This window comes from Magnolia sinica, chromosome 5 (assembly GCF_029962835.1).
Source record: "Magnolia sinica isolate HGM2019 chromosome 5, MsV1, whole genome shotgun sequence".
Classification (NCBI taxonomy): Eukaryota; Viridiplantae; Streptophyta; class Magnoliopsida; order Magnoliales; family Magnoliaceae; genus Magnolia; species Magnolia sinica.
In genome coordinates this window covers 104,556,446-104,578,502 of record NC_080577.1, presented here as the reverse complement: position 1 = coordinate 104,578,502, position 22,057 = coordinate 104,556,446, and the positions used below count along the sequence as shown (strand labels likewise).

Here is a 22,057-nt window from a genome sequence, read left to right as displayed (position 1 = left end):
ACATCTTGATGTTGTGTACCGTACACTGAGATACTTGAAATCTTGTCCAGGACGCAATATTCTCTATGCTAATCATGGACATGTTCATATTACTGGATATTCTGATGTTGACAGGGCAGGGTGTCCAACTAACAGAAAGTCAACTTCTGGCTATTGTACCTTTGTTGGAGGTAATTTGGTGACTTGGAGAAGTAAAAAACAGTCAGTGGTGTCTAGATCCAGTGCAGAAGCAAAATATCAGGCTATGGCTCAGAGAACTTTTGAGATTCTACTGTTGAGATCTATTATGGTAGAGCTTGGTTTCCCTATCAACTCTACTAGTCCTATCTACCGTGATAACCAAGCTTCCCTCCACATTGCATCTGATTCAGTCATCCATGAAGGGACGAAACATATTGAAGTAGATCTCCATTTCATTCGATAGAAGATTTCCTCCGGAACGTTGTGCACTCCATTCGTCAAATCAACTTAGCAATTAGTTGACATTTTCGCAAGAGATTTCGAGCAAGTTGGGTTTGACAAATATTCATACACCAACTTGAGGGGGAGTGTTGGAACATTTATTTGTTATGTAAGGGTTTAACTGTAAATATGCATAGTAGAGTCTTATGTGTAATTTTATATTTATTAGGGGGTCATGATGTAATTTGTAAATAGGGAAAACCCTACATATAAATAGAATAAGAAAAAGAGGTTGATCACGTTTTTGAGCTCTCTCAACTTTTCCTCCTCTCTCATCTCTCTCTCTACAACTTTTACAAAAACTACATATGAAGCATGATGGTGAGGAAACTGTAGTTTCCGGTACTGGTGGGCTTTATATCTTATATGCGCATGGAAGTAAAAATTTTAGCCACTCTGATGTGTATAAAAATCCATCAACCATTTGGGAATCTCACAAACAAAAGTTGCAAGATAGACCAAATATGGAGTTGCACCAAGTTGAGGTTGCCAAATGAAGAATTCTTTTATGCATCTCACCAAAAACAATCTTTAAGTTGGAGTCACACGACCAATATAGAAGAATCTCTCTTCTAAAACAGTCACATCATAGGACAGTAATGAAAACTTTATTTCATTCACTGATCATCCATAAAAGAGTCTGTTACATATGTACTGAATGACTTGTGATTTTTATATCTATATATTTTTCTCAGAGAAAATTCAAACTGTAATTCATTAATTTTGATCCTAACCATCTATTTTAATAAGATTTTAATCATGACTAAAATGCCCTTAGGGCTTGTTTGGATAGCTAGAATCTAAGGGAAACGAATATATTTTCCCTTGATGGGACTAGTTTTTGTAGTATCCTGTATCGATGCATGTATCTCACTCTTAAGATAAAAGTGTAGTTATATCTAAAAAGAGTTATTATAATTCATAAATCATAAAAAAAGTACCAAACATCAGCCTACACTCTTAAATATGAACATATAAACCACCCTACACTTATTGATCAGCGCTATATATATAATTTAGTTGTTTTCATTATTTTTTAATAATTTTTTCAAAAATCACATAACTAGATCCTATCTATGAATTGGCTAGCAACAACCGTCTAGTGATTTTTTGATACTTTTGATTTAAATGGGTGAAAATGGAAGATTTTGGGAATTTCCCAATTTTCTTCGATTTTCTCCAAATTCGAAAATTGAAGCTTCAGATCCATGGCTTAGTGAGCTGTTTCTATTGGTTATGAGTAAGAAATTGAAGTTAAAATGAAGAAATAACAAATTCTCATTGAATGGGTTTCCGACCTGTTTTTGCTTTTTGACCTCAAATTCCCTAATAAATATGAGAAATTTTTTTTTTTTTTTTTCTAAAATAGCTCAAAAGGAGTTGCCTAGCTATGATTTAGAACAAATCTCCTCAAAGAAATTATGGAGACATTGCCTTTTTCAAGTTTGTTTATTATTTAAAATTTTTAAATTTTACTATTCTTAAAGGTGTGTTTTGACCCGATATCGTCGATACATATCAAGGTATTCCAAAATGGTTATGTTTATGTAATGGTAAAGGTTTTAGCCATTATGATTGTAACGGAAAAATTGACCCGTAACAGGGCCCCATGTATGCATCACCTAGCCATAAAGAAATGGGAGCTCTCCTCCTCCTCTAGTATACTTTGACTGGTGCTCGGATGTCCTCATCATGTCTGCACAAAGGTTTCCAACTATCCAAATAGGCCTTTAAATCCCACCACAGCCTTGAAGCCCTTCATAACTTAGTTCATGTGAGAATCACATGATCTTAGGATATCTAGAGATGTTATTGACTAATCCTTCTTTAAATAAGCTTACTTGAAGCAAAAGTTGATGTTATGCCATCATAGGACTCCTAAATATATGAAATTTCAACCCTATGGACCATAGGGCCCCACGTGGGGTCCAGTAACTGATCTGATAGTTTGTACATTCAACCCAATTGATTGGATTGGTTTTGGACCCGACTTAACTTTGAACAGATTGTGGGGCTCACTCCTGGGTTGCATCAATAAGGAAAGTAGAGAAATATTGAAGAGGTACCTGTGCTATCCTCTGGGATTAACATTTTGTTTTTCCATGTGCTTAGAGAGGTGAATCTTATTGCTGATGTCTTGGCCAAGGAGAGAGTAAATTGGGTGCCTGTTTGCATTGGGAATTTCTTCCCACTCCCTTGATGTTTTCTACTCTTGTTATTGAATAACTTTGCTTCTTTTTTTTTTCTCTTTTCTTTTCTTTTCCCTCTAAAGGGACTAGAGAAACATTGTTGTAATGAAAACTGATGGAACCACTCCCAATTCCGAGGCTGGTTGAAATGCTTTGGAATTGCGCAAAAATGCTTTGGTTAAGGATGTTTATAGAATTTGATCAATAATTTATCAATTTACTTATTCTTATTTTCAAGCAACGTTGTAAATCTTTGACGTCAGGGAAATTTCACCTGTTGACCATGAATGAATGGTTTGGGGTGGGGAGAACATTGCAATCTGTTCATGGCAGTTTGGCTTGCAGGTTCCCCTACCATGTGTTCAGAAAATATTGAAATTTGGGGAAAGTATAGGACTGTAGCGATGTAGTTTAGTTAGGGAGGGTCCAGTCTCTACCTAAACATGCCACGTCTGCCCAAACATGCTTTCAGCATGATTACCATGTAAGTCTGGGAACAGCACTCATTCTAATAGCAAATCCAGTGTCTTGAGGAGCTGATATAATTATCCTTGTGTGGAAGAAATTTTATATTTTTCTGGGCAAGAAGTTGCACCAGTCAAGCCCACTAATCTGGTATAGTGCAGTGAAGCCTAAGTAGAAAAAGATTTGATGAGGATAATGTGAAGAAGAGATGAGAATATTGAGAGAGAAGGAGGAGGAGAGTTTGGGAGAGATGATATGTGTTAGGCTTGCATGCCCTAACACATAATATTTTATTATGAAAAAGCATATAGTACACTGTAGAGGAATAGGGAAGTGTGCACATGCACTTACACTAAAAGGATACACTATAAATATAATACACTAGCATTCTCTATACTCCCCCTCAAGTTGGAGCATAGATGTTGATCATGCCCAACTTGTCACGAACACGATGAAGAGCATCTCGACTCAAGGATTTTGTAAGAACATCAGCAAGTTGATCCCCAGATCGAACAAAAGGAGTGACAATTTCCTTAGAAGCAACTTTCTCCCGAATAAAGTGACAGTCAACCTCAATATGCTTGGTTCGCTCGTGGAAAACTGGGTTACGAGCAATATGGATAGCCGCTTGATTGTCATAGTGAAGAGGAATAGGACCTGAAGGAGGATAGCCAAGTTCTTCAAGAAGATTGCGAAGCCACACAAGTTCACATGTCGCATGAGCCATAGCACGATATTCAGCTTCAGCTGAGGACCGGGCAACAACTGGCTGCTTTTTGCTCTTCCAGGTTATAAGATTGCCACCTAGGAAGGTACAGAAGCCGGATGTAGAGCGGCGATCAAAAGTACTACCTGCACAATCAGCATCGGAATAGCCAGAAAGATGAAGATGACCATGCAACTGAAAGTAGAGGCCAAGACCCGGGGCTGATTTTAAATACCGAAGTATGCGGTAGACAGCCGTGAGATGAGAAGTACAGAGAGCTTGCATGAATTGGCTAACAACCCCCACTGCAAATGAGAGATCTGGGCGAGTAATAGTCAGGTAAATAAGCCGGCCTACAAGTCGTCGATACATCTCGGGATCAGTAAGGAGAGGACCATCATCTGGTCGAAGCTTCTGTGAAGTATCCATGGGAGTGGTAGCAGGCCTGCACCCTAACATGCCGGTATCCATGAGAAAATCGAGCGCATATTTTCGTTGTGACAAGACCAATTTGGATGATGAGCGAGCAACTTCAATTCCGAGGAAGTAACGAAGAGGACTAAGATCATTGATTTCAAACTTGGTCTTCAAAAAATCTTTGACCTCCCTCATTCCAGCAGAATCACTACCGGACAAAACAATATCATCCACATAGACAATGAGAACCATGATGCCCGTCGATCGACGACATATAAAGAGAGAATGATCAGCATGACTACGAACAAAGCCAAACTCCAAGAGAGCCTGACTAAATTTTTCGAACCATGCATGTGGAGATTGTTTGAGTCCATAAAGAGCCTTCTTCAACCGACATACAAGTGCAGGGTTGTGAGAAGCAACAAAGCCAGGAGGTTGATGCATGTAAACTTCCTCTGTAAGATCCCCATGGAGAAATGCATTCTTAACATCAAGCTGAAACAAGGGCCATGATAAATTAACGGCCAAGGAGAGCACAACACGAATTGAATTAAGCTTAGCCACTGGAGAAAATGTCTCGAAGTAATCCACACCATGAGTCTGGGTGTAACCTTTAGCAACAAGATGGGCTTTATAGCGATCAATTGAGCCATCTGGAAGAAACTTGATTGTATAAACCCATCGACAGCCAACAGGCTTATGGCCTACAGGAAGTGGCACAAGATCCCAAGTATGATTCTTCTCAAGAGCAGACATTTCTTCCATCATCGCCTTTGTCCAATCAGGACTCTGAAGAGCATGTGAGAGAGATCTAGGAATAGTCTGTGATGAAAGGGAAGCTGCAAACGACTGAAAAGACGGTGAAAGATGATCATATGAAATGAAATTACTAATGGGGTGTTGAGTACAAGATCGTGACCCTTTGCGCAAGGCAATGGGAAGATCTAAACTCGAGTTAGGAGAGTCACCTGAACCAACATCCAAAGTAAGCGGAAGGGTAGATGACTGAGTTTGTGAAGATTTATCTCGACGCTGATACACCCGCAGAGGCTTAGGCTCAACCATATCACCAACAGGATGCTGAATAGAGGGGAGAGGAGTTTTCCCATGATCATTAGTGGAAAGAGGATAACAGTTATACTCCCCCTGACGCGCAAGAGGATCACAGAGGGATCTGCCTGGAGGAGAAAAAAGAAAGATCCTCAAAGAAGGTGACATCGACAGAGACATATTTCTTGCGAGTCAATGGGTCAAAGCATTTATAACCTTTCTGACTCCGAGTATACCCTATAAAGACACATTTAATCGCCCTGGGACTAAGTTTATCATTACTCCCATCCAAAATTTGAACAAAGCATGTACAACCAAAAACTTTAGGTGGTAGAGGAAATGGGTTATCATGAGGATACAAAATAGTAAATGAAGATTTATAAGACAGAATACGTGAGGGTATACGATTAATAAGAAAAGTAGCAGTTAAAAGAGCATCACCCCAAAAATGTCTGGGTAGATGCATACCAAGTAGAAGGGTGCAAGCAACGTCAAGAAGATGACGATTCTTTCGTTCTGCAATACCATTTTGTTGAGGAGTGCGAGCACATGACGTCCTAGATAAAATACCACGTTCCTGCAAGAAGGACAGAAAGGCAGTAGACATGTATTCTCCCCCATTATCAGAATGGAGGGATTTGATGGAACAATGAAATTGAGTGCACACTTCATGATAAAACACTTTAAATGCATCAAATACTTCACTTTTAGATTTCAAAAGATAAATCCAAGTCATGCGGGAATAATCATCAATAAAGGTAACAAAATATCTAAATCCAAAAGTCGAGGTAACCGGAGCTGGTCCCCAAACATCCGAGTGAACCAGAAGAAAAGGTTGAGATTTCCTCCCAGAAGAGCTAGGAGGAAACGTAGCACGATGATGTTTAGACAATTCACAAATATCACAGCATAATGGTTTAGTGACAGGTAAGGAGGGAAATAAAAGTCTCAATCTAGCAATGGATGGGTGGCCTAAGCGGCAATGCCACCGAGTCATGGACTCTTGATCTAGAGAAAGGGTACTAGAAGCGGCAACAGGTGTATCATCGAGAAGATAAACGCCTCCTCGCTCATGCCCCCCGCCAATCACTCTCTTCGTCTGTAGGTCCTGAAACAAACAATAAGAAGGAAAGAAGGTGATGGAACAATTGAGTGATTTAGTAAGAGAGCTAACAGACAATAAGTTTAATGGAAAACGAGGCACATGCAATACGGAGGACAAAGACAAGAAAGAAGAGAGAGGGATGGAACCAATCCCAGAGATGGGAGATTGGGTTCCATCTGCGACTGTGACATACTGAGTGGGAGAAGAAGAAGAAGAAGAAGAATAAGAAGAAAAGAATTGCAACTTACCAGTCATATGGGAGGAAGCTCCAGAGTCAATGACCCAGGAGGTAGGAGAGGATGACGCAAGAAGGGCGGTACCTGACTGGGCCGAAGCTGCGTGAGAAGGCTCAGGAATATCCCGAATGTGAAGCCGCATAAGGGCATCATATGCCGCCCGAGAAATAATAAGAGACTCTCCTGAAGTAGACTGCTTAGCTGTCGGGGTGGAAGACTGTGTCTCAGAAGCAACAGTAGAAGCAACAGAAGCAGCGGCATACGTAGGACGACCATGTAGCTGCTAGCAATAATCAATAGTGTGATTAGTTCCACTGCAATGTGAACAAATGCGGGAACCATCACGTCCTCGTCCACGTCCACCACGACCACGAAGACTACGGCCGCCGCGACTGCGATCTAGATCGCGGCCTCTACCACGACCACCAAAACCAGAAATGCGCCCTGAGCTCAAGGATGGTACCCTAAGACCAAGGGAGTACTGATCGCCAACAAGATGTGCCGAACGCTCGGGTGGCACAAATGAATGAGAAGGAAGAGTAGAGATCATAGCACGCTGACACATGGCATAGACTGTCGTCAATGGGGGAAGATGATCCTGCATAACAACCTGATCACGAACGTGAAGATAATCAGAACTCAACCCAGCGAGGAATTGTATGATATGAGTATCATCTCGTTGCTTATGAGCATGTTCATGATCCTCTTTACATTTGGAAGGAAGAGGCTGATACATATCCAACTCATCCCACATACCCCGAAGCATCGAATAGTAGTCTTTTAAGGATCTGGAGTTTTGTTGAAACCGACCAATTTCTTGAATAAGCTGGAATACCCGTGAAAAATTCTGAGATTCCGAGAACATATCATGAAGCGTATCCCAAATGCCTTTAGCCGAGGATAAAAACATCACTGAGTGGCTAATCGAGGAATCCATGCTATTCAACAACCATGCAATAACTTGATAATTCTCCTTTGTCCAAGACTTGTAGGTAACATCTGTAGAGCTTGGGGAATCATCCAAAATATACGACAACTTGTCACGGGCTCCTAAAAATACATTTACAGATTGTGCCCATTGAAGATAGTTGTCACCATTCAACTTAATGGAGGTAATCTGCAAGGGGTTAGATTCAAGAGACCTTATGCCAAGAGATGAGGGCCCTTTGTCAGCCATAATAGAGTCCAAGAGAAATAAACCTATGCCAAGAGACCCCCTATGCCAAGAAAGATTGATTCAAACAACTCTATCTCACTCAATCCTTCAACATAACAAGAGATAAACCTCAAACAAATGTCAATCATCCAAAATACCATGAAACGCAGTCAAATAGGGCCTGACCGAGTGAAAAACGGCCCAGCCGCACGCCCATTTGAGGTTAAAAACCTCTCAAACATTGATCTTAAGTAAAAAATCCATCATGGATAGCTTGGGAGGAAGATTTCGGTCCATCTTGAGCAAAGAAACCGAAGAAAAGCTTACCGATTTGAGGTAGATCGAAGAAAAACGGAATCTGGAACCGATTTTCGAATTTCTCTATTTCGCCCAAAATACCATGAAATGAGGTCCAATAAATTCTGAAAAAATCATGACAAATCTTCTAAAATCAAGATATATCAAACCCCTAAACTTTTAGCTCAAACAGAGCCCATGCGTCCGTACAACGCTAACGTCAGCAAGGTGACGTGTCGCCTCTCAACCTGTTGGATGCGGAATGCCTTGAACTTGCTCTGATACCAAGTAGAAAAAGATTTGATGAGGATAATGTGAAGAAGAGATGAGAATATTGAGAGAGAAGGAGGAGGAGAGTTTGGGAGAGATGATATGTGTTAGGCTTGCATGCCCTAACACATAATATTTTATTATGAAAAAGCATATAGTACACTGCGGGGGAATAGGGAAGTGTGCACATGCACTTACACTAAAAGGACACACTATAAATATAATACACTAGCATTCTCTATAGCCTACACATTCCATGCACTCCATATTGGTAAGGTTATTCATGATATGATTCAGATTGGTCAAATATCCACTACCTAGCCAATATGGAGCGCCTCGGTGCAGTCCTGCTTCCAAAACAATTACAAAACGGTATAAAAATGTCTCCTTTTAGTGCTTTTAGATAGGTATCATCTGTCTTTATTATCTATATTTTCACTAATCACCTTGGGGCCTGTTTGGATTGGTGGAAAACAGGATTCAATGGAGGAAAGAAAACTGGTTTCCTCTGATGTGACAGTTCCCCTCATTTGCGAAAGAAAAGTGGACTGAGGAAATCTATTTTCCTTTCCACAGTTTTCCTCAGAAAACTGCCGTTTCCTTTCCCTCTCTAAAACCTAAAAAATGAGATTTGCACCCCTTTTGAGAGACAACTCTCACTTTTTGACCATCGACCATTCCACATTTCCATAGAAATCATACATGCTACATCAAAAAGGTTATTTAAGGTTTCTGTAGTTTTCCTCTTCCATAGTTTTCCTCAGACATGGCTTTTTCCTTTCCTCGTCTACTTTTTGGTTTCCTCCAATACAAGCAGGCCCTTAGTAATTTTCACATTTCTGTACTAGGATGTACTTCTAGTACCTTCTGAATTAGTTAGGGTAACAGTATGGTCCATGAAAACACAAAAGAGCATGCTAACAATACATTTTTCATCCAGATTGATCCACACTAAGGTGGAGTAATTAACTGTTGGTCAAGAAGACTGTGAAGCTGAGAAACACTTTTATATGGTTTGTCTGGTATAGCAAGCCATGCTAATAGATGGTGTATACTTAATGTTGATGTACAGCATGGATAAACCACGTACATTCTCGGTGGGCCCAATAGAGTTTACTTAGTACTATACGAGGTGCAGGGAGCGGATTAGGCAAGACCCCACCTCACCCAAGACTGTACAGCCGTACTGTGGGGCCCAACTTGACGTGTGTATTCTGTGTCCACTATGTCCATCCATTTTTTCAGATCATTTTACAACATGATCCCAATAATTAAGATCCAATTATCAGGTGGACTATCTATACTCAAGGAAACAATGTTAGTTGAACAAGGTACCATTAAAAACTTCTTAGAGTGCACATTAATTTTCCCTATATTTTATTAGGCATCTAATCTGCTGATAACTTCACATAAGTTTGAATGAAGAGAAAAAACAATTATCAACTTGATCCAAAACTTTTGTGGCCCACTAATGTGAAATCACCATTGTTACCTATGGTATGGTCTACCTGATTATTGGATCTACTTCAAATTTTGGATAGTGTCCTAAAATGAAATGGAAAAACAGATGGACGGGGTGGATACTAAGTATAGTTGTCTTAGTTCAATAGGACAGCGCATAGCTTAGACCCTGTACAAAGGAAACTTATTATGTGCACTTCTTTTTTGAGATTTTATGATTTGAAAGTGTGTATTAAGGTCTTTTTTAATAATCCCTGAAGTTTCATTGAAAAATTCAACCATTTCCCCAATGTTTCCCCATGTTTTCCAAAAAGTGCGATAAATTATGCGATACAAACGATATATCCCATGCGATAACCGATACATATCTGTATCCCAAGGGTGCGATACATTGCGCGATACCGATATTTCGAACACTGGATAGGAGCATATTGTGGTTGATTGTTAAGAGCATGTTGTTTAGTCAAATCCTTTACTCTTCTAAGAGATAATTAATAATGGTATTTTAATGTTTTATATTCAAATAGCTGCGTGGAAGGGTAGGTCGAGCAGATAAAGAAGCATATGCATACTTATTTTACCCTGTGAAGTCGCTGCTATCTGATCAAGCATTGGTGCGTTCTCTATTTCACCCTCTCAACTCTTCATAGTTTTTACATATTTTGCTGTGCTTTATTTTAGTCCTTAAGTAAGCAAGCTGTAAAGTATCATCCGAAACTGGTACATATTTCCCTACTTGTACGGGTATTGTCCGTGAGAAACATGGCTGTATCGACCTGAAACAGCCCAATACTGGGCGGCATGGGATGATATGAACCCGTGTTGGTGGTGAATGATACAATCCACAAAACTGATTTTCGAACCATGCTAGTAAGTTATCCACCATATCTTGAGAATGTTCTATTATGCCATTGAATGGTTACGTCAGTTCCTTATCCTAAATGTACTTCTCATAACCTGTACTCCATGGTCCTGGTACTTTTTTGTATTTAATACTTGAATTAGCCTCCAGTGTTTATATTTTACGAAAATTCTTATATTTTACAAAGAACACTTACGTATATGAAGGAAACTGATTTTACGCATATAGATTTGATCCAAATTATCATGTCCGCTTGTGCTGGAATATCAGGAGAGACTTGCAGCTCTTGAAGAATGCCGTGATCTTGGCCAAGGTTTCCAACTTGCAGAGAAAGACATGGGAATAAGAGGATTTGGAAATATCTTTGGTGAGCAACAGACTGGGGATGTTGGAAATGTAGGAATCGATCTATTCTTTGAGATGCTTTTTGAGAGCTTGTCCAAGGTACTTTCTCTATCAATGTTCTTGCCATTTATTTTTATTCTTACTTTTGACCATTGAATTGTTTGACCCAGTCCTAGAGTCATTTCTATCAACTACCGATAGTTATATTCTATCTTTTCTTGATGAATTGGATAATGAAAGAGCAAAAAGAGAAAATATAAAATCAACGTACAAATACAGAACAGGGACAGCTATCACCAAAAACAGAAAATAGGCCTCAAATGAACAACAATCTATCAGTTGTCGATATTTAAAAAAAATAAAAAAAATCTGTTTTTGCTGCCTGAGATTTGGCTAACCCGTCAGTGATGTCATTAGCTTCCGTTGGAATCAAGGCAAATGTCACATTGCTATTAAGGAGTGGGTCACATATCTCATCTAGCTGATTAGCTAATTCCCAAGGATCAACCCCACCTTTGGCCCAAGAGAGCACTTTTTGAATCTTATTCATTTACTACTGGTAAATAGTTCCAGATCAACGGCAACCTTGACAGCATGCAGCAAAGTTGCAGCCTCCACAAAATTAGAGTCCTGAGTGTTGACCTGCCCTGAGAATTCCATAAGCACTCTGCCATTGGCATTGCAAGCCCTATCTCTGATACCTTCAAAAACCTGGGTTGCCAAAAGATCACACATCTAAGTTTATTTTGATGAGACCAACTAGAGGTGGAAACCATCTCCCTGAGTACTTTGGCCCCTTCATATTGCATTGAATGACTTCCCCCCAGTTGGAGTTGAACATGCTGAGAGAGTAGCGCATGAATCTATTATCCGCCTTTGCACAAAGAGAGACAAATCTGAATTTCTTTTTTTACAATCAATGGAACTGGCAACAACTTACCTCTGAAGATGTGTCTGTCTTTCTAACCAAAGGCACCACAAAGCAGCCAACAGAGCCAATTTCCAAAGCAAATGACCAACAGATCCCCAAGTAGAGCACGCCCATCCTTCGACTAAGTACCTAATGGGTTCAGGAAAAAACTCAATGAGCTCCAAATTTATGTATCACTACTGACCAGACCTCTTTTTGCAAGCTTAACGTGAATCAGCAAGTGGTTTACAGATTCCTTGGACATATAGCACATCTAACAACAATTAGGCATAACCATCTAAGCTTAAGGTGATCAATGGTCAAGTTTTTATTGATACAGGTTATCCAAACAAAAGCCTTAGCCTTCATAGGAGCAAATCATATCTTCGAAAAGACCATGGGCTGACTGGAAGCATTGGAGGATAGAAATAGGGTAAGTGATTTTACCAAGAAAAAACCAGTTGGATCATGGCTGCAAATTCTTTTGTCCTCAAGCTACCAGGGGGTGTATACACCATCCAGCAAGCTTAACAGATTAGACAAAGATGTGAATAGACTAGCTTACCACCAATACACAAGAACAAGGAATTAACAGGAGCATCTTTAACAGCTGCGATCCCATATACCTGCAAGAAAAGCTCACAAAGGGGGGAATCTGAGCACCATATGTCCTCCCAGAATTGAATTTTGGCACCATTCCCAACCCTGAATCTGAAAAAAGAGGCACAGAATGGGTGGGCCCAACTAATTGCCCGCCAAACGCTCATATTCTCACTTCAATTATGGACAGTGCGAATCACTACCTGAGCAACTCTGCCCTTGTTGTTTCAGCTTTGGATTTTGCTATAGTGGGACTTTCGGCTCTTTTATTTCTAGTGGTCTCCCATCATGTTTCTTAATTAGTTGAGTATCTTAAAATTCAATTTGAATTTTCATTTTGATAAATTCATGTTTTCTGCTTGTTCATACAGATCTACTATGCAGCTATGCTAGTATTATTCTTTTGCCAATAAATTAGCATGCATATTTTCCCATTAAATATCCATTTCAGAATGGAACTTTAGATGTTATTTTGCTCAGATAAGGTGCTGTCTTCTGTCATTGCTGACATATAATCTGACATTGGTCCACCATCAACACTGATGTGATTCTCTACCTCGACCCAGATTATGTGCAGGATGGAAATCAGGCCATTGCAATGCCTAGTCATTAATAGATCTTGATTTTGGGTGGAAACATCACCATGTAGACGTGCGTTTAAACTGAAGTGGTTACTCTCTGATCTCCATGCAAAGAACCATCATGACTAATGAGACTATAACATGACCACAATGATCTTGATGACAAAGCTCTATTGGTCATGTTCTTTCTTTCTTCCCCAATCACTTGGTTTCATTTTCATCTTCTGTACCTCTTGGTTTTCCACAGTTCTACTCAAGCTAAAAAAAATGAAAAAAATAAAATAAAATGCATTCAGTTGTAAACTTGATTGAAAACTGTGTTTAACCCCTGATTTGATTAATTGGTAATTCAAACAGTAATTATTTTCGCGTTGTAATTTAAACAGTACTACAAGTTACTTTATTTAAAGTCCATTTTCAGTTATAGTTTCTTAATTTTTCATGTTTTTTTTATTTCAATAGTTGCTTTGGATCTAGAAAAATAAATGCCGAATGCATTGAATCCCATCTTTCAGGCTTTCATGTTTGATCGGGCCGTTACAGTTGTAACAAATTTTTGCAGCTAAGTGATGCGTGAAATGATCATCATCTAAGCCTTATCCAACTGGTTGCCTACAGGAATTCTGTTCCACTATATCGAGGACTATATTTTCAGTTAAACCATAGATAATCAGAGGTTTTCTGACTACCTCCACCCACATCCTTTTAGGCCTTACCCTGGCCCATCCTTCCACATGAACCAATTCATTCTATTCTAGTTGGTGCAATTCTAGATCCCTGATGCAGATGACCGAACCATCTAAGTCTACTCGTAGGTTCCCTTGAGTGAATTCATTCCTAATTCTATCCTTCCTCATCTTGCCACTCATCTATCTTAACATCCGCACTTCAGCTACACATTCTATAAATGTGTTATTCCTTGACTGCCCGACATTTTGTACCATACAGCATGCTGATCTTATAGTTGTGCTATAAAAATCTTCCCTTGTGGTGGTCGCATAAAATCGCATAAAACTGCTGAGCTTAGTGGAGACTTGAGACCAACAACGGCAATTTGCAGAGTTAGAAATGGTTGCAATGATGAAGAAATTCTGCACTTGCGATAAATCCATCTCAACATTTGAGTGAGATGCAATGGGGAAGGAAAAGCTCCGTGCTGTGGCTCTGGCGAAGCTTCGCAAACGCAAGGAATCAAAGGAGTCATGAGAGCCATGGCAAGTAATACGGCTACCACTATCCACCTCTACGGGAGCTCTAGTGACAGATGCTTGAACTGTGCATACTCCAGAACAGAAAACTCAGAAGAGGATAGAGGCCTTGGCTCACCAACTGTACCAGAGTCACCAGAAGAAACAAAAAGTCCAAGAGTCCGGACCCTCTATAGTGCATGCAACAGTGCCAAAAGAGAGTCACATCTCCACTTCATCCACCCAACTCTAATTTCTTCAGCAAAATCCATCACAATCCTTCCATTCTCATGAATTATTAGCTCAAGATGTCAGAAATTATCATTTTGGTTGCTTGTTGGCCATTGATCTTAATTAATTCATCATTTTCACTCCTACCATTACTAAAATTACATTGTAATTACTTCATCGTTTTCACTCCTACCGTTATTAAAATTACATTATAATTACTTCGTCTCATACCATTACATTTAATATGCTTTGTTTTTGTCGAGCTAATTTTATAACCTTTATATTCTAAAGCACCCTTCTACGAGGGGTGCAACTCTGGTGGGTTTGGTCAAGTTGAGGGTCAACCTGAGATCAACCGGACCTCAAGATTACTCAACCTACAACCCAAATTCCAACCCGTGGTGTCCAACCTTGAACCCGATCTGAACTCCTCTACAGTCAACCCAACCCAGCTCAACCCGAACCAGCCCTGCCTGAATTTGCTCAACCTGAATTCAAATCAGTTTGGTATTTTTTCAACCCGAACTTGACCTTAGGACCTTGATAACCTACTCCAACCCGACTTGAACTCGGGTTGGGCCAGTCAGGTTTGGGTTGACCCAAGCACAAGTTGCAGTCCCATTTCTAGCTTTGCATTTACTCCTTTCCTTTTCTTGTCAATCAAAACCATAGTTCTGAATGTCAGTATCTGTTGGCATATCGGCCTGGTGGAAAATTGATATGATAGGACATCGCGTATCAGTATCGGGGCCATATCGGCCCGTATCGGTCTGAATTTTCTTTTAAAGTGAAAAAATATGAAAATATTAGAAAAATAGGAAAAAATGAGATATCTAAGAATCTATCATTTTTTGATTTTTTTTTTTTTAATGTCTTTTTTAATTTTTGTGTGTGTGTGTGTGTGTGTTTTGACCATGTATCGGACGGTGTATTGGACCATTCTTTGATGAGAATGTTGCTTGTCGGTTTGAATTGTTGAAGTTCAACTAAATGGTCCCTAATTGAACGCGAATCAAGCATGATTTGGTGAACTAGGGCCCATTACATTGAAATACAACAACAAGAAGATGAAAATATACGAAAGAAATTCAAGGTTTGCCTTTCTTTCCGATTTCACATACTAGTCCACTTCGCTTTGATTTCTTGAATCCTATTCAAATCATTTGATTTGATCCTAAACTGGGTCTAGATCTAGTCTAAAATGAGTTTTTAAGCTTCTTCCATGATTTAAATGAAAAGAGAAGAGAAGACGTGAGTAAAATTATTATTATTATTTTACATTCAAAATTGGGCTTTTATGGGCGTGTTGGCCGTATTGGTGGTGATATGCCTTGTATCGATTGATACGGGCCGATATGGGTCAGTTTTTCTGTATCAGGCTGATACGACCCCGTATCATGTATCGGCTCGTGCCAATACGGATACAATACAACCGTATTGGCCGATATGATACGGATATTCATATCCATGATCAAGACTGTCATTTGTAAACAACATAGACCAAGGGACCTCCTGTCCATGACCAATGCAAAGATATACAAACTCAATGTTGAACCCCAGGGCACCCTTACTGTAATTAAAAGCTCACTTTTCTCTCCACTAGTGGTCTTTGCATTAGTTACCACTCCCTCGCGCGTCCTTAATCATGTCAACATATCCCCTTGAGATATACACCATGAGACCTCTGCAAATAACGCACGCCATGGACTTATTCACGTAAATTCCTAGTTAACTCGTCAATAACTAATGCAAAATGACATAGGCTCAACCCCAAACCCTAGTGTAAGCCTGTTGTTATTGAGAACGTGCTTGTCTCTCAACTAGTGGCCCTCGCATTAGTTACCCCTTTATCATATATCTTCTTAATAATGTCAATATATCCCCTTGAGCCTCCTTTCTTTCCGAACACCCACCAGATTTTCTCTCTAAGGACCCTACTGTGTGCTTTCTATAAGTCAATGAAGACCATGTGGAGATCAATTCTCCTCTCTAAACTTCTCCATCGATTGTCTAAGTAAGAAAATAGCCATGATGGTTGACCTCCTTGGAATAAATGAGAACTGATATTATACACAAACACACACACACACACACACACACACACATTCCTCTCATGCCTTAATCTATGAATCACTCTCTCAAACTTTCATATTATGACCTAGAAGTTTAGTCCTTTGATAGTGCAGCTTTGTATGTCTGTGACTCTATGCTATTCTTGTAAATAAGTATCACGGTAATTTTTCTCCATTCCTCTGTATTTTTTTTTGCTCTTACAATTTTGTTGAACAACTTAATCAACCAAGGTATACTAGTCTCTCCTATGTACTTTTGAACATCTTACTAGTATACCATGTGATCCTGATGCCTTTCCTATCTTCATCTTTCTTGAAGCTTCTTTCACTTTAGATATCTCAATCTTATGAAAATATCTATGTTCTCTGGCCTCATTTGAGTTTATGATTCCTTCTATACCTAAGCTCTCAAGGAGGTTGCATTTAAAAAGTTTTGGAAATGACTTCTCCTTTCATTGATCTTGTCATTGTAAACAAATACTCTTTGGTCGTCGTTGTTTATGCATCTAACTTAATCTAGGTCCCTACATTTCCTTTGCCTCATTTTTTGCAAGTTTTGCTAAGGATGCTTGAAATGTGAGAAGGTATTTTTAAGCTTCTTTTTTTTTCGTTTCTCTCTTTTGAGATTATAAAACACCATAGGCCAATTGTATAACTCAAACAGTTTTGTCAATTTTTTGTTTATCTTTTATAGTTTAGGAATTTAGACATGATTATTATTACATACCTTAAAAACAATTCCTAGCAAAATATTTCAATATTTTTGTTCAGTACAACTTTTCTTTTGAGTTCATCCTCAACAGGTCATCTGGTGTTGTATGATCTAGACTCGACTATTTGCAAATTCCCCTTTATTCGTAGCACATAATAGATGTCTAAGATGCAGTGTGGGCCTGATTCTGTTTTCGTGTTACTCATGTTGATAATCATGTATTAGTGGGTTCCCTGCTAGTTAGAGCAGCCAACTACTCAAGCATGCCCTTCCATGTGTTTGGGTGCTTCGCGCTTAGCAGTTTTGCCAGCGGCTGCCCTCCAAGACCCTCCTTTTGCTCACCCTTTGAAGCATTCATGTCATAGTTGGGCCAGGGGTCAATACTGGTCGGGACTCTGTTGGCATGCAAGTGGTGTCAATGTGAGCCTCTGCCGTTGCCAGTTCCAAGAGCCTGGATAAAAGAAGGTTGATGCATAGTGGGCATCTGATCATAGAACTTTTGCCAAGGTACCATTAAAATCCAACCCCAAATTACCGGGAGCAAGGCTTCTGATGTGTGTTTTGTACAGATCCTTTCTAGGCTTTTCTTGCCTTTTGCTTTTTGACTTTTTAAATGCACTGCTTATGCATTCCTTTTGAATCCTGCTTCTATTCTCCTTCATGCTTTTTGCAACTTAGGATAGTTACATGCGCCAGGTATTGAAATGTTGCAGTGAGTGATAGGAAGGCTGCTTATACAGCTTACTAGAGTCCTCTAGTTATATAATTATGGGAGACTGATTTACTTGTGCTTGATTTCCAGGTTGAAGAGCACCGGGTAATCTCAGTTCCTTACAAAAATGTTCAGGTGCACTATCATTATCACTGAATAGATATAGTTTTCTCTCTTAATTCACACTTTTTCAGTGGTGTTATTTGCCTAAGCCTGTAGGATTTTAAAATGTAGGGCACCTAGACAGAGTTTATTAGTTCTTGATCTCTCTCATCTCATGACAGCTTGACATAAATATCACGCCTCACCTCTCTTCCGAGTACATAAATTATCTTGATAACCCTATTGGATTAATTAATGAGGCCGAGAAAGCTGCTGAAAAAGACATTTGGAGTCTGATGCAATTCATGGAGCAATTGCGTCGACAATATGGAAAAGAGCCTCGCTCCATGGAGGTATATACACAGCTAATTTCATAGTATTACAGATAATGGTAGTTCTTATGCAATTAGTTTGCTATGTTCTTCACTGGTGCAGATACTTTTGAAGAAGCTTTATGTGAGACGAATGGCCGCTGATCTTGGTATCAGTAAAATCTATGCTTCAGGCAAGATGGTTGGCATGATAACGAACATGAGCAAGAAAGTGTTCAGGCTTATGACAGAGTCAATGACATCCGATGTTCACCGTAACTCTCTGGTTTTTGAGGATAACCAAATCAAGGTATGCATTTACATTCATCTTCTTTGAGTTTAATATCTGTTTTGTTATTGACTGCCAAAGTAAGCAGATAAGCATAGGAGTTCCGGATTCCACTTTAAGATCCTAGTATGCCCTATTTATTTGCTTTTCCCCCTTCAGTCACCATATCTATAGTGCTTGCACTCTGATGGTGCAGGCACTACCATAAGCTACAGTGGTACTGGACAGACCATGTGATGTATTCACGACATCCGACCCTTTCATCAGATGTGCCACCTCATGCAATTCCCAGGGTCCAAAAATCAGCCAAAACGAAAACTCAAGTGGGCCACTGCACAGAGGGTAAGTTGAGAGGGGATGTCCACCCTTGATTTGCTTGGGGGGTCCACAATGTTCTTTATATGGAATCCAAGCTGTCCAGACGCGTCATCTGCCTTGGATAGACGGTTAGGACAAAAATCAGGCTATGTGGGCCCCAGTGAGAGTCAAGGGTGGGTGTCCCCTCCCACTTTGTTCCCTGTGCTGTGTCCCGCTAGAGTTTTGGATCGAGCTGATTTTCAGGCCTCTGGAGGTAACCTGAGGGGACGCATCTGTTGGACAGGTTGGATGCAATACATACGCCATGGAGTGCACATCTACCTGGTACTGGTACCACTGGAGCACACCGCATACCCCATTTATAGTATGGTTTCAGAGGATGAAATTCAATGGGAATGAGTTATAGATTTCTACATCTTTGGATAGAAAGGATTATATACATGGTTGAGAATGTTGAGATTATTGTTATAGAAGTTGGGTCAATCAACTTGTCTATTGTTCAAAAAAAATAAAAAAATCAGTCAACTTGTCTTATTGTTTGCCTACCTGTTTTGCAAATTTTCCATGGGCGAGTTTGGTACCCACAAATTTGGATTAGTTCTGCCTTCTTTTTTGGCAGAACTGCTCGGTGGTTTCTTTGGGGTGGTTCCAAACATAGAAATTGCATTTGCACCTTTCACTTGTGACCAATGTTTTAAATATCGACGATATTGGCCGATATATCCCACGATATATCTCGTATCTCACCTGTTCGATACGAGACGCACAGGTAGTGCTGATATATCCATTGGTTCTTCATGTTTTTTTTTTTTTTTTTTTTTTTTTTGAAATTTTCCTTCATCCAGCTATCAATTGAGACTAATTTCGAAGTATTTAGGAGTATTAGATGAAATGATCATCACATACACCCTAATTTTGAAATCCGAGTGCAGGTGGTCCAATTTGAGAAAAATTCAAAAGTCTCCCAAATTGCTTGCATGTTGCACTCCAAACATGAAATCAAGCATGTATGAGGGCTGATCTACTGATTTGTTAAGTCCTTGTCAATTTTCGAAAAATGAAAATAATTTTTTAATTAAATTATTAAAATATTTTTTTTTTCAAAGTTTCTTTTCAACCAGCTGTCAATTGAGACTAATTTCAAAGTATTTACGAGTTGTTTCATGAAATGATCACCACATACACTCTAAATGTTATGCATTCAATTTGAATCTAGTTGCATTAGTTCAGTCAAACGTCACATATCTTAAGACCCTATACAAAGGAAACCTATTATGTGCACTTCTTTTTTGATATGTTATGGTTTAAAAGTGTATATTATGGTTATTTTAACAATCCGTGAAGTTTCATTGAAAAATTCAACCATTTTCCCAATGTTTCCCACAAAGTGCGATAAATTACCCAATACAAACGATATATCCTGTGCGATAATCGATACATATTTGTATCCCAAGGACACGATACGTAACGCGATACTGATATTTCGAACCCTGCTTGTGACATCCCATCCACTGCTGAAAGCAGAGACTTCCAAATGCCCCCCAAATCAAGTGATCTATCGTCAATTGGGTTAGAAAGAGTCCTTGCTTTTGCTGAAATATTCAAGTCACATTCCTTTTCTCTTGTACCATATCTTGCAGGCAGAACTACTTCTGGAGCTACCGAGAGAACAGCTCCTCAATTGGATTTTCCAATGCTTAGCCGAACTTTATGCTTCGTTGCCAGCTCTTGTGAAATACTGATTTTCACTAAACACAAAGATAGCCGTTCCTTTACAAATTGCCCATGGTCTTTGGATCTCCCAGTTTGGTTGCGACTGTATGGCAGAAGGCTTGGAACTAAGTAGATGGTGGAGATCTCTGATCGTCTTTATGATATTTTCCATATACATGCAGCATGGATTTGATCTCCCCTTGGATTCAACAAAACACTTTATTTGCTCAGATCCATTACACATGGTATGGCACCAGGTTGCTGATGTACAGGGATTCAAAGTCAATAGCAATCGATAAATATACAAAGAATACATCATTTGTGATGCAGTTTATGATTATAACTGCAAAACTCCGACATTGGTATGCATTGTTTCAAGGTTTAAGGCCATGAATTGTTCATTTTGTTTTTTCTATTGATCTCGTCTAATTGAAAGGACTTGTGGCAGGTTTTCGAAATACACTGCCTATGGTGTGGAGGGTATTGCTACACATGGATGCAAGGATGATTTCAACAGCATCAGGTGATGAGTCTATGCTGAAAAGCTGTTGGTCTTGTTCTGTGGTTCTAACATCTCCTTGCATGCGGTTCATCAGACAAAAGTTGTGTTAGTTCAAACTTACAAAGTGCTGCGGATCATTATTCACAACAGGGTCGATTATTGATATCCTTCCGAAACAATGTCTACTCAACGGCACATATGTTAATCGAAAGGTTCATAGATAATAAAATTCAGAATTTTTTCCCTTTTGAAAATTTAGTGTTTCCATAGCAAAGTTGTGTTGAGATGTGGCTATTGAGATCCTCATCACATAAAACCTCTTCGCCTGAGCGGGGAGAATGTAATAGCTAGGTAAGCATTGAAAGTGGTAGGAGCAGTAGCTTTGTGATGATTTGCTCTGAATCGTTGAATGCAGTTTCTTGGTATGCATATTGTCTTAGAAGTCAGAAAACAGGATATGATTTTAGGGGCCATTTGGATGTGCATGCCGCTCAGTTGGAAAAAGGATTTCCATGTGCGGGTGGAGATTAGAGGTGGGCACGGGACGACCCTATCTGGCTAACTTGACTCGTCCGACTTGGGTCTGATCCGAATCGACCCAAACTGAGCAAGCTTCGCCCAATCCGAACTCAAACCGAGTCGAGTTCGAGTTACCTAGTAACTCAATCCGACTCGACCCGAAACTCGATCCGGTTAGACTCGACTCGATTCGAAACCCATCTTGACCCGACTTTCTAACCCTACCCTGACTTAATCCCAACCTCGCTCTCTCCCTCACCCTCCTCATCTTCCTCTT

General features: G+C 39.6%; 1 protein-coding gene across 2 annotated transcripts in view; it reads left to right on the top strand.

Moving 5' to 3' along the window:
• The window catches only part of LOC131246530 (ATP-dependent DNA helicase At3g02060, chloroplastic), a 54,938-nt gene extending 33,423 nt beyond the window's left edge, over positions 1–21,515 (top strand). Inside the window, exons 9-15 of one of the 2 annotated variants that reach the window (XM_058246747.1) lie at positions 10,342–10,428; positions 10,947–11,120; positions 18,117–18,161; positions 18,311–18,481; positions 18,564–18,749; positions 20,687–21,121; positions 21,208–21,515. In XM_058246747.1, the coding sequence (XP_058102730.1) occupies positions 10,342–10,428; positions 10,947–11,120; positions 18,117–18,161; positions 18,311–18,481; positions 18,564–18,749; positions 20,687–20,788 (765 nt within the window). In that variant the 3' untranslated portion in view covers positions 20,789–21,121; positions 21,208–21,515. Of the gene's footprint in view, positions 1–10,341; positions 10,429–10,946; positions 11,121–13,011; positions 13,275–18,116; positions 18,162–18,310; positions 18,482–18,563; positions 18,750–20,686; positions 21,122–21,207 lie in introns of those variants that run through there. The other variant, XM_058246748.1, reaches the window with a different exon arrangement.
• Positions 21,516–22,057: the final 542 nt, after the last annotated feature.